Source organism: Rousettus aegyptiacus, unplaced genomic scaffold (assembly GCF_014176215.1).
Source record: "Rousettus aegyptiacus isolate mRouAeg1 unplaced genomic scaffold, mRouAeg1.p scaffold_m13_p_11, whole genome shotgun sequence".
In the NCBI taxonomy this organism is placed as follows: domain Eukaryota; kingdom Metazoa; phylum Chordata; class Mammalia; order Chiroptera; family Pteropodidae; genus Rousettus; species Rousettus aegyptiacus.
The window spans coordinates 43,737,848-43,751,342 of NW_023416286.1; the positions used below are offsets into that span (position 1 = coordinate 43,737,848).

General features: G+C 36.4%; 1 protein-coding gene across 1 annotated transcript; it reads left to right on the top strand.

Moving 5' to 3' along the window:
• The first annotated feature begins 11,653 nt into the window (after window positions 1–11,653).
• TCIM (transcriptional and immune response regulator) lies at window positions 11,654–13,122 on the top strand. The gene has a single exon (XM_016127453.2). It carries the CDS (start codon window positions 11,725–11,727, stop codon window positions 12,046–12,048), a length of 324 nt encoding a protein of 107 aa, XP_015982939.1. The 5' UTR covers window positions 11,654–11,724; the 3' UTR covers window positions 12,049–13,122.
• Window positions 13,123–13,495: the final 373 nt, after the last annotated feature.

Consider the following 13,495-nt stretch of genomic DNA (forward strand, 5'->3'; position numbering starts at 1 on the left):
GTCAAGTGCAAGAGACAGTTAAATGCTTTGTCCCTTGGAATTCTGGGCATCTCTGAAAAACCGAGTCTTGAGTCACCTGGGGAGAATGAGAATTCTACTCTTCTACCTTTCTTTAGTTCTTGTGGCTGGACTAGTAATAAAATAATAAGATCGACACAAGGCAAATTAACAAGAGGAAAAACAATTTAATATGTGTGTATGGGAGAATCAAAATATGATGCTCAGATCATAAAATGAGGTTCACAGAAATAATCAAACCAGACACCTTTTTACACTTTTTAGACAGAAAAACAAGGAATTTGTGAAGAATCAACAAGATAATAAAAATTAGTGCTCATTAGAAGGAATCTAAGCCAGGTTTGGGCTTAGGTAGTAAGTTAGTAAAGATGCTACAAGGTGTGTTTATACAGGCTTTTTTGACTCTGGATTTTATTTAACTCTTGTGCTAAGGTTGCCTCTCAGCTCTCAGGAATAGGGAGGGCAACTATCATATGAAGTTTTATTTCCTGCATTTAGAGAGACAGAGGAGAGTCAAAAGTTCCTACCACTCCTGCTGCTTCTCAAGTGATTTTAATTTGAAATAATCAATATGCCATTATGAGAAATCTTGGAGCAGTCTGCCCTGGGTCCCAACAGATCTAATGCAGCCACACAGGCTTCTGAGAAACAATAGCAGACGCAGAGAGAGAAGGAATTGAACCCTGCATCCTAGTACTCTGCTTTACTCCACATCTCTTTTCTAAGAGTCTACAGCCTGTGTCAGCTATAAAATCAGCAATTACGGTATTTGATTTTAGTGTATTGTGTTCAATAACAAGGCCATTCTCAAAATACCTGTTAATAGATGGGGTGATCTGACATCATCTATTACAGTTTTACTGGCTTCTAGACAAGTAGAAAACTGTGAATTAAACTTGAGGTTTAGGCAGCATTTCAGTATTCTTTTTCTTTTCTTTTTTTTTTTTTTTTTTAAGTGTCATCTTATATCAGTGACTTCCTGTCATGAGTACAAAGAGGAAGGAAGGTGAGGATGTCAGAAAGGCCAGATTCCACTTTTTCTGCATAGCCTGAACCTTTGCTGTAACCCCATGGCTTTGGGACTCAGTGAGAAGCAGGAAGGGCCAGTGAGTGAGCCGTTAACCTCGCAGCTGCTTAGGGTGCAGCCTCTGGCTGCGCTTCCCTACTTCCTTCTGGATTAGGAGCTGGAGGTGAATAAACTTGCCAAGAACTACAGTACACTGTGGGACTCGGAGCCTGATTGGACAAGAGGGAAGTCCAGGAACTTGGTGTTCTGCAGTGTCTTTAAGGCTAGACAAACAGAATGCTGGAAATGAGCTGAGAATTGGAGAGAGAACCACCAGAGGTCAAGTGAGCCTAACTCAGCATTGGGCTATGTACATTTCTTTTGAAAGTCAAAATCAAGTGGGCTAGATACTTCATAGGCCCTCAACATATACTTTGTGATTTATTAATAACTACTGTTGGTCAGGTGTATAATCCTGAAAAAGATCAATAGTTAAGCAATCGAGTAGGAGAGGAGAGCAGGCTGTGTTTGTTCACTGCAAGAACCTGAAAGTCTGCCTTCGGCCAGGAGAGAGATAGGCTTAAATGCAAATACCTGCTCTAAAAGGTACCACAGGAAGTTGTTCTTCTCTGCCTCAAACTATAAAGTGCTGATTCTCCATCCCATTAGAGAGTAAGTTTGAATGGAAGGGGAGGCATTTGTTACCTTGAAAGAAGCAAGAGGAAGAGTCTGAGATATTCAAGACAAACTGCACACTACCCACTTTTGCAGATCAACCATCGATTGGCTTTAACCCTTGCTGAGCCATCTGAAAACAGCTTATCCCCTCAGAAAATTTCCTCACCTTTCTGAGTCTAATCAGTTAAACAGGTATGTGTGCCATTCTGGTCACATCTGTATTCTAGGACAGATGCCCTGGCTCTGCCAACTTTCAACTGAATCCATTTTTTATCCCTAGAGGAATTATTTAATGCATGGTAAAACTGAAGACATAATTAGCTAGAAATAACATCTAACGAGTTTTGAGAGCAAGTGTAGAATACTATACCTTGAAAAAAAAAGAAAAAAGACAATATAGTAAGTTGATGTCAAGCATGTTTTTAAAAGAAAAATTATAGGAAAGTTAATATACTCTAAGGGGCTCCGTAAACATTTAGTCAGTATTGTTCAATGACCATTGATGAATTCATTAATTTTAAAACAAAAACAGACAAAGTTTAGGGACCATAATTCATTTCCTCCACGTTTGAGACATAAAATCCATGAAATATTATTATTGAGTGCTGATCTCTAAATGATCTCGAAACACATAAATATTCTAAATGTTACTTTCTCTACCTTTCCAGGGTGTCTAAAAACTTAGATATGACATGCTTGAGTAGAAAAGTAGATTTATCTGTAAAGATACAAGCTTAGATTTTATAGCAGTTGTGAAATTTCCCCACAATTTCAGGGACTCTGATGTTATGTGTCAACAAATAATAAATCAACTGATGGTTAATATTTCATCTCATACATTCAGAAACAGGTGCCTGTTGAGTGTCTTGGGAGTCTGTTTGGATATACTTTGTCACCTTTTGCCCAAGGCTATTCATGACCCTCACCCCATACCCAGTATCACCATCACCCATCACTGCTCTCTATCACGACTCCCTTCTTTCTGTCTTGGTCCTCCAGCTATTGTCTCATTATCTCTGTATAAATTAAAGAGGTAATACTTTGGGATGTCTGAAGGAGTGGCAAATAGAGCTAATAAGGATATATAGTATTTGCTCCTTTAGGACATAGCAAAGTAGATGGGAGGCTTTCAAAATAAAGTTATTTTTTATTGAATAAAAGAGCAAAAATATATAAATAAATACCTTTATGGTCTAAACGACTGAGATAGTTTTTTTTTTTTTTAAATGTGGTTCTACAATCTAGTTCTAGAGAAATTTTTAAAGAATTCTCAAAATGATTATAGCGATGACAACAGTACTGGATATCTGTCATTACAGAGTGACTATGTTGAAAGTCTTTGCTATACCCAATTGTCAAAAACAATAGCAGTGACAACGAAGCTGCTATTAAAATTTCTGGAAGAAAAGGATGACTATTGCCTCTGCTCAGCATTGGAAGGGTCATTAAAATTGTCTAGTCCAATGGTTTTCAAACTGCGAGTTGTGACTCAGTGAATTATGAAATCAGTTTAATGGGTTATGACCAGCCATTTTTATATAATGAGAGGATAGAATATAGTATAATGGAAAACATAGTGCATAAACTAGTAAATTTGACTCTTTTGAAATTTGTGTTTCAATTAAATACATACATTATTTACATATATGACATATATATGTTCTCATGTATAATCACTGAAACAAAGATGTTACACACTTTTATGTGTGTGTATCAATTGATGACACGAGCTATAGATCAAAGGTAAAAAAAAAGATCAAATAAATAAAAATAAGCACTGGCCTATTCCCACTACTTACTTGCCTCTACAATGTACTTCCTAAGTGATCATCCTGACTGTACTTGAATGTTCTCACTGCTTATTTATTCACTGAATAAATGTCTTTAATTCAATATTTGTCTTCCAGGAGCTGACTTATTGCATCATCCTTACTTCTACCCTTAGGCACTTTTCAACTAAGCCTAATTCTTCTTCCACATACTAACCCTACGATTATTATTTAAACTAGATGTGTTGTCCTGCTAAGAGTTTGCTTCACCTCGTGAAGAATCAAAGGCTTCAGTTGTCCCTCAGTGGCTTTGAGAACCTTCACTGACCAGACTTCTTTTTGTCTCTCACAAGTTTGAGCTGCATATAGTTCTCAGAAAGTCATAAAGAGTTAGGTTGGTCCGGAGAGAGAGGAGCCAGATGTGACTATCCTGCTCAAAAAAAAGAGAGGAGCAGCTTTTGTAGTGGCCACTTGTATCATTCGCAACACAATTTATACAATCCAGAAAGCACATGCAAAAAGTTCCTCTTTCTCCGAGTAGTTCTTTTTGAGAATGACTGAAATATGCCAACGCCAACGTCACGACTCTCAGCCAGAAGCATGCACTGAGTGAGTGGGAGGAGATGGTTCGTAAAGACTTATTTTGGCTTTAGTAACGGATTATAGAAACACACATGCTACTATAAATACATATAAATATCTCATGCTCACTTCCTGAGAAAAACATGTTAGTTTATGCTCACAACTGTTTTCTTTTTAAAGAAGCTATAAATATCAGGGGTTCAATATCTGAATCCGAAGAGCTAATTAAAATTTTAAAAAAGAAAAGCTTATCTTCAATTCCTTTTTTAGGAAACATTGCAAATATAGACTGACAACTTAAGCAAAGACAGCTGTTTCATTTCACATGCAAAAGCATGATTTAAAAAGAAGCATTTTTTAAAAAAAATGGTCTTGGCTATAATTCTTTTCAATAAAGTTGTGGATTTTTCCCATGTTTTGACTAAAAACCTTTGTAAATGCATTTCCTCATTTTTTTTTTTTTGAAATTTGTATTGCTTCAGAGTTTATAATTAGTTTCTTTGTGATCAAAAATAAATGTCAGAATCAAAGCTTCTAAGGAAAACTGTCATTCTTCCATTCTTTCTTACTGGCAATAATTAAAGACTAAAAATGCATTTAACAAAATTTACTGAAAGAAAATGTTTGCTAATTAGTTTTAAAAAGAGATTAGCCATGACTATAGAAGGACTAGAAATCTAGCCTAGGTTTTACATAAAAATAAGGAATTTAATAAAGACCCTCAAACAATTACTGAAGAGAATGATTGCCATTTCAGTTAAGCATAGAAAAATGAAGATTTCAACATCAGGTGAAAAACAAAACGGCCACTGACCATTAGTTCATATTTGTACACTACTTAGCTTTCGCTAGGCTTTAGTCTTTTTCTTATGTAAAATAATTCTAAAACTATTTATTTAAAGTCTGCTTCATGCAAGGCATTGTTCTAGGTCCTGGATTTATGTATAAGTAGAGTGAAGAAAGCTTAAGTCAATGTTGATTTCTTGACAATTATTACTGAGAAAAGATAAAGAATTAAAATTACATTTCAGACTTCCCTTCTGAGATCTAGATTCATATATCCAACTATCCACTTGGCTATTTCCCAGGCATTTCAGATTTATTATGTGCATAACTGAATTCTTGATCATTCTCCCAAATTCTCTCTTTCCCTATCTCAATTTTCCCCATCAAAGAGCCCAAGACTTAACCTGGGAGCAATCCTTAACTCTATCCCATTCCCCTTCCGATTCATCATAAAGCTTCTTTGAATCTATTTCCAAAATGCATTTAAAATTATCTGTTTATGATCTGAAACCGTAGTTACTCTCTCCAGTTGTTGTCTTTGATGACCCAATGGTCAAAGTAATTTTTTTTTAAAGTTTAAAAACTCCAGCAGTTCTCCCTCCATGCTTATAACCTTTAAGACTGTTTATTGCAATTAGGATAAAATTTTAATTCTTTAACAAGTCCCTCAACACTCTGTATCATTTGGCCCCACCTATCAATCCAGCATCACCTTTTTCTACTCTCCTCATTAATTTCCGTTTCCCACCTGCATTGTCTTTGTATCTCTTTTCTTGCCATTCGAACTCATTCTCACCTCAAGGCCTTTGCACAGGATTTCCTTTTGCATCCAAGGCTCCTTGCCCTCCCCTCCTCCTGCTTAATTTCAACATTTACTTCATCTCAAACTACGTGTCTCTCTTTTCATGACTCAACAATTTAAATAAAGCCTCACCTTGTTTCCTTTTTCATATCACCTGATTCTTTCCATTTTCCAGCACTTGTAAAAATTTTCTCTGTGTATTTAAGTGTGTACTTATTTGTCTAAAGTCTCTTTTCTTCTCTAAACCTGACTTTCTATAAACACAAAAATTGTGTCAATTTTTCCTAAGGTATTCCTCAGACATACAGCATTGTACTTAGCACATAGTAAGCATTCAACGATTTCTTTGCAAATGAATCTATATATCACTGAATACTTAAATGAAAAGAAAAACAAAAGACAGTAGTGGTAGAATTTTCAAACTATAGTATATAAGTAAATAATGAACAAATTTAGCAAGCTATGCAATGGTAGGCAAAAAGCACAGGATTTTTTATGATCAGAAAATGAGTCACAGTGCTAGCTCTATCATTTAATTAGTTCTGAGATTTAGAGAAACTTATTTACCTTCTGTAATACTCATTTTTCTTATTTATAAAATACCCATAAAGTTAATATATGTGAAAACATTTTGTAAATTGTAATGCAGTATAAAATTCTGTTGTTAAAACAAAAATGTCGAGCGATAATTCAGTTGAAGTTTACGTATAAATTTCCAGTTACTGGCTTCTATATTCTTCATATTCAGGAAGTTACGAGGAAGATAAATTGGTACACAAAGGCAGCATTAAAGTAAATTCACTCTGTTTATTTTCTTTCACTTATTCATATAATAATTCAATAAATATTCATTGGATATATTTTGTGTATCAACCACTATACCTTTATATATTTAATAATTTAAAAATATAAATAAAAATAAGTCATAATTTTTCATCTCAACAGGTAAACCTAATGTCTTCATGATGCAAACAGGAGAGGCAAGTAACCCAGCAAGAGGTCAGGAAAACCTTCTTAGAAGAGATTTGGAGGATAAAAATAAATCTGGAAATGAACTCACTTTTCACCACTTATCTTGGACAGGTTATTTAGCCAATTCCTTGTTTCTGGTGAAAATGGACATCAATAATATCTACCTCCAGCATCATTATGAAGAACATTAGGTATACAAGTCACTTAATAAAGATTAGTTTTCTTTCTCTATTTTCTCAAATCTCTTTATCAGACACAAGACTAACTTAGCATACTTATTATTAGCAAAAAGACATTCGGTCTCTTTGTATGATGAAACAATACTGGAAAACTGGTGCGCAGAAGACAATACACCCAGAAGCTGCTCCTTTCAAACAGCCTGCACTATCTCTTGTCTTAACTGCAAAAAGTGAAAAGTATGTAAGGTGTCTTTTGAAATGATCCTGTTCACATGCAATTTTTAAATCCTTGCTAGTAACGTTTTAGATCCTGTTGTCCACATCACTCATTGAAAATATTTATACAAAGAAGGAAGAGAACAGGGTCATAGCACTTAAAGTATTTTCAAGCACATATGGAATTACCTTTGGCAAAAGACCAGCAAATGGCATCCTTAAGGCTTATGTCGCATTTCTGGGAAACAGAAACCAACATTTTTTCCCTGTGTATGATCTTGTCCTTTAAACAATTTTGTAACTCCTTAATCTCTCAAAATCATCTGAATGCTTTTAGGCAGTACTGAATAAGAGCTGTTCGATGTCATGTAGAAACATTATTCAGGTTTCTCAAAGACAGAGTTTGTAGCTGATTTGAGAGCAATGCAGTGTAGAGTTTAAAATCATGGGCTTTGGAGTAAGATAACCCAGGGTTCAAATTGTCTTATTGTAGCTGAAGGATGCACAGGACATGTTAAATTCATATTGCCAAGGTAATAAATTGCCACAAACTTAGTAGCTTAAAACAACACAAATTTATTACCTGACAGTTTAGGACATCAGAAGTCTAAAATGAATCTGCAGTGATATGTTCCTTCAAAGGATCTAAGGGAGAATCTGTCTCTTTGCCTTTCTAGCTTCTAGAGACTGCCTGCATTCCTTGGCTCTTGGCCTCTTCCTCCATCTTCAAAGCCAGCAGGTTAACATCTTCTCTCCTATCTGACTTCCTGCCTCCCTCTTAAAAGGACTCTTATGACTACATGGGCTCACCTAGATGTTCCAAGATAATCTCCACATCGCAAGATTGTTTAATTGTTCACACCTGCTAATTTCCTTTTGCATCTTAAGTCCCTTTTGCAATATAAGGTTTCTTTATGCCTGAATTCATAGGTTCCAGGGATTAGAACATGGACATTTTGTGGTGGCATTATTCAGTCAACAATATGGAGTAAATTGAAATGGCCTCAGATCTCTTATCTGTAACATGAGGATTACAATAGTTCCAACATCATAGGGTTATTATGAGAATTAAATAGAATTGCATACATTGTTATTTACCACTACTGTGAAAACATGTAAATGATCCAGGAGCTTTAGACACATTAATTAGAGAGGTAGATCTGATCCTTGTTCTTGGTGGAAATAAACCTTAAAAGAGTAACCACAGAAATAAGTGTATGTTTGCAAACTGTAGTAAGTGCTGCTAAGAAATAGTAAAGGATACATTGTCAAGGAGTACCAATCTAGTCTAGAAGGGTCAGAAAAGCTCTTTCTGAGCAAACAACTTTTAGTTGTTTTTTATGAATACATAAGAGTTACCTAGCTGAGATAAAAAGTAGAGAACATTCCAGAAATTGGAAAAATATGCGCAAAGACCCACAACAGGAATGAGCACGGTACATACAAGGAATTGGAAGGTGTAAAGCACGGAGGAAGAGTGGCAAACTGGAATGCTACATAGTCAGGGACCAGAGCAGGTCATGCTCTAAAAGGTTTTGTTAAGATTTGGGGGTTTATCCTAAAAGTAATAGCAAAAGTGGTCTGATTAGATTGTTTATGAGAAAATATTGCTCTGGGTGCTACACAGAGAATGAACGGCAAGAGTGGAAGCGAGAATGCAAGGAAAGGGGTTTGGCTTAGTCCAGGTGAGAGAAGATGGGGTATCACAGACTGGGCTCCCTAGGATGTAAACTCCAAGATAGAGATCAGCAGGCAAGTGATTTATTTAATATGGAGTGGTCATGGGATCAATGCTTGCAGATGTGGACGGAACAGGATTGAGCAGAGGGAGGTCTCAGCTGACCCTAAAGGATACTCTGAAGGGTAGGTGGCCTCTCTAGGTCAGGGCAAAGGGAGTGGGCTTTTACACCCTCATGTTGATCAGTCACTAGATACAGCTGGACCCGGAAGGAGGTGAACTTGTTTAGTGGTAGCAGTACCTGAAGAGGGCTGACAGCTGAACATCTAGGGAAATCTTACAGAGAATTCTTGGTTGTGTATCACAGCATCCACCATATCGAGACTTGCCTAAATGGTGGCAGTGAAAATGAAGAGCAAGTGGGTAGATTTGAGAAACATTTTGTAGATAAAACTGACAGAACTTGGCAATAGATATATTGGGGTGAGGTGGAGTTATAGACCAAAAGAGAAAGAAAAGAAAATATCAAAGACTATAGCTGGGGCTTCTGACTTTTATAACTGAATGGATATTTATATCGAATTTGTATACATTTGTATTGATTAGTTAACTAATTGAATGAGCCTATACCACAGAGAACAGGGGTAGGCTGGAAATCGAAACTTGGGAGTAACCAAAGAATGAGGATAAAAAGCATGAACTTATATAAGAATCACCTCAGGAAAGAGCAGAACATGAGAAGGTTGGCAAAGCCTTCAGTATGACAACAATTAAAATGTTTTTATGTAAATTTTTTGGCATTGTTCTTGGCACTTAATAAAAACTCAGTAAATATCCTTGTCATAACCTATTTTTTGTATTAGTGAGGGAGATGGACTGCCCCAAAGAAGTGCTACATAACATGGGGTTCTTTCATTGAAAAACTGGAACAAGCATAAGCTGCCGTGGTCAATGAGCTGAACACCAGCCACCCTAGAAATGTCTTTCAAGAAAGCATCCTTTTGAAAGAAATCATCTTGGGCTTCGGTCTGTGTTTCATTCTTCACGTCAGAGCTTTCAGCAACCTTTTTTCCTTAATCTTCACTGCATGCCCAGAATCTGCTCAGTTTTTACCACCTGCACATCATCTTCCCTAGTAGATGCCTAGGTTATTTTGGAAGAGTTCTAACTAATCTTTTTGCTCCTTATGCCCTGAATGTCTCCCTTAAATCTATTCTCAACAAAGAAACGACAATTATTTTTAAAATTATAAGTAAAATCAAGTCATTTCTCTGCACCAAATTCTCCAAAGGCTGTCTGTCTCTTCCAAAGTAAACACTAAATCCATGAATAATCCCACAAGTTTGTACTTAATCTGCCCTTGCCCTCTTCTCATTGCCTTCTCACCCTGACCTCACCACCTCCCACTCTTCTCTGGCCACTCTGCTCCACCCACATTCATCTCCTGCCTGTTCTTCCACACAAACTCTTATCTTCAGGCCTCTGCATTTGCTGTTCCCTCCGTCTACAACACCTTTCTTTCAGATGTCTACACAGCTTACTCCTTTACCTCCTTCAGGTCTTTCGGCAATGTCACATTAAGAAAAGCTGTCTCTGGGTATCCTATGCAAATTTTAACCCTTCCTTTGCACTCTTAAACAACTCTGCTTCATTTAATACTCTCTGACACCATCAAAATTATAAATTTACACTTTTCCTATTATATATTTCCAGGTGGAATGTAAATTTCATTAAGGTAAGGTAGAGATTTTTTGCTTTGTTTTATTTGGTTTATCTTGATTTACTGTTTAATTTCCAATTCCTAGAAAAGTTCTAGCTAAAAAGTAGACCTTCAATAAATTTGATTAAATAATGAGTGAGTGAATGAATGAAAAAATGAATATATAAGAAGAGTATCTAACTCAGTTTTCGAAGGCAGTGCCTTCCCCACACTTGCGTGCATTTTCTAGATCTGACTCAGTAAGATGAGAGGAAAAGACCAGCTCGGCTTCTCGAATTAGTAGAAAGTGAACCAGGCAGAAGGTCCATGAAAAGAAGTTTCTGAGACCCTTTGAAGTTAACATTGTCATTTGGTTGAATTAAGTGATTCACATATCAGTGGGGACACTAGCTGGCTGAATTTTGTGGAAGGTGGGAAGAGCAAATTGAAACTTCCAAAGAAGCCATCGCTTTGACTATGTGTGGGCGATGCCAAAATAAATATTTTTAAAAAAATTAGCTCATTCTTTTTGAGTATTGTATTCATAAAGTACCTGATTACTTTTTCTTCTCTACTTCTTTTAATCGTGTTGCTGAGGAAATATTGTGTATTGTTATTATTGAATTACACTTTCATTCAGTGATTACAGATTAGCACTTGTACATTGTCTCTGAAAGGTCATAGTTTCCGGCTGTGTCATGTCAGCATTATGGAGTTAAAATCCCATTCTACAATCAGACACATTCCAAATTAACATTCTTAATTGGTAAGCTACCTCTCTACAGCTCAAGAGTTGCCCTGGATAGAGATGTCCAAAGGCCGCTGGTGTGGGTGTGGGCTGTCAAATATTTGAGTACACTTTAAAACTTCTCTGGGAATTAAAACTTTCTTAAGTTAGCAGACCGTTTGTTTCAGTTGTTGTTTGGAAAGATTTTGAGTTAAAACCACCTGTTTTTATCTTATCTTTATCTTATCTTTACCTTTTCCAGGTTTCAGCTGTTTTTTTGTTTTGTTTTGTTTTGTTTTTTGTTTTTTAAAAAAACAAGGGCCCAACTCTGTATAACCTCATTGCTACAGATGGGTCAAAAGAAATCCTCACACCCCTGCCCCATCACTGAACACGGCGTTTAGTAACATTTTGTACAAGAACAGGATGTTGGCAATTCAACTGTTAAACCTGTCTGTGATTATTCTTCCTTGAGATTACTCTGATGTCACCAGTGTAATTTGAGCCCAGAGCTTTTGTTCACACTTTAAATAGCAGTTCGGGAATGATTTTGCTACAGACTCTCTCTGGAGAGCCCAGGCAGGAGCTGAATTCCCAAAGATCTCCACATCGATGAAAGCAAAGCTGAGCCACCAAGCAGTCGTCGTCATGTCCACCTCGCTGCGAGTTAGCCCTTCCATCCACGGCTACCACTTCGACACTGCTTCACGTAAAAAAGCCGTGGGCAACATCTTTGAAAACATCGACCAAGAATCACTACAGAGACTCTTCAAAAACTCTGGGGACAAGAAAGCAGAGGAAAGAGCTAAGATCATTTTTGCCATAGATCAAGATTTGGAGGAGAAAACACGAGCCCTGATGGCCCTGAAGAAGAGGACGAAAGACAAGCTTTTCCAATTTCTGAAACTGCGGAAATATTCCATCAAAGTTCACTGAGGACAAGAGAATGGATAAGGACATTATCCAGGAACAGACATTTGTGAGTCAGTTGGTGAGACCTTAACATGCAGCATTGTGTTGCTGTCTTGCAAGCTTCTCCTCCGTCAGGACTCCGGAGGCTGGAGGCCGGAAAGGAACAGAACAAACTGGTTACAAAGACTCCAACCCATTTCATGCCTGTGCTGTGACAGTGGAGAACAAAATGCTTTCAGTGAGGATTTGAAAACTCTCCCAGCAGGAAAGGACTGATGCTGGTGTCAGGAGAAGAGTCTGGATGGCTGTAATGAGAACTGAAACTGAAGAAAACAGATGGCTGGGGAGGAATTCCAGCCAGGGTCTCTGTTGAGCCCTAGGACTTAAATTCGATCTGAACTTTTTTTTTTTTTTTTTTTTTTTTTTCCCTTAACCAAACTGGGTAAGAAGAGGGAGGAGGGTGAGGGGAAACAGGGAAAAAGGATACCACGCTCCAATTGTTTACTGATTTTTTTTTTTATTCGAATGTTCAAAATGTTGCCAAGCTTCAATATTGTCTATTGGTATGGATTTTTAGAGATCAGTAATTGATTATTTATTTGCATTTATTACAATGCACCACATGGGTGTAAGGACAAAGTGAAGGAGCTGCAGCAGCACCTTCAGCAGCTCAGTGAAACCAGGCACCACCTTCTGGTTTGTAAAGGGTTTTTATGCATTTCAAACTGGTTGCACAAAAGTTAGAATAATGCGGTCCTTCAGAAGTCCGAAGTACTGTGAAAAATTTTTATAATTTCTTTATTTTCTAGTTAATGTTAAAGTATAATCTGATTACATTTCTTAGTTACTGCCGTGAGCATTAGGAAGAGAATATGATACGCTAAATAGTTTATAAAGATGCTATGGTATCTATAATTTATTATACATGACAAAAGATATGCAACCGTAATAAATTATTATAAATTTGGCTGCTCTTGGTCTGTGATGATTGGTATCAAAGAAAAAAATAAGATGGTAAATTATTACTATAAACTTTTATAAACTATTGTAAACTTTTCTAAAGATTTTACTCTGAGTAAAAGATGATTTTATACTGGCTTTACATTAATTATTGAACTTTTTCAAAACAAATTTTTATACTTAAAATTCAGGCGGTTTCTTTGTCTCAATTTTAAAATATAAGGTATAGACATTGAAATTTATAGATTGACTCATCAACGTTGTTTATGTATCCATTGAGGGTGAGTTTTAAAAGGTTTTTTTCACCATATTTTTGAAAATTTTCCTCTGTGGCTACGTTAGCTGTACACATTTGTACATTTAAATCTCCCAAAACAATATATTCTGGGGTTAGAGTCTGAATTATGATCAAGACTGTGGGTTATCAGTGTTTATTTAATACAAACCAATATGGGAATAACATTAAAATTTTGGCTCATTTCCTCATAAAATTATAATAAAATATTTCTAA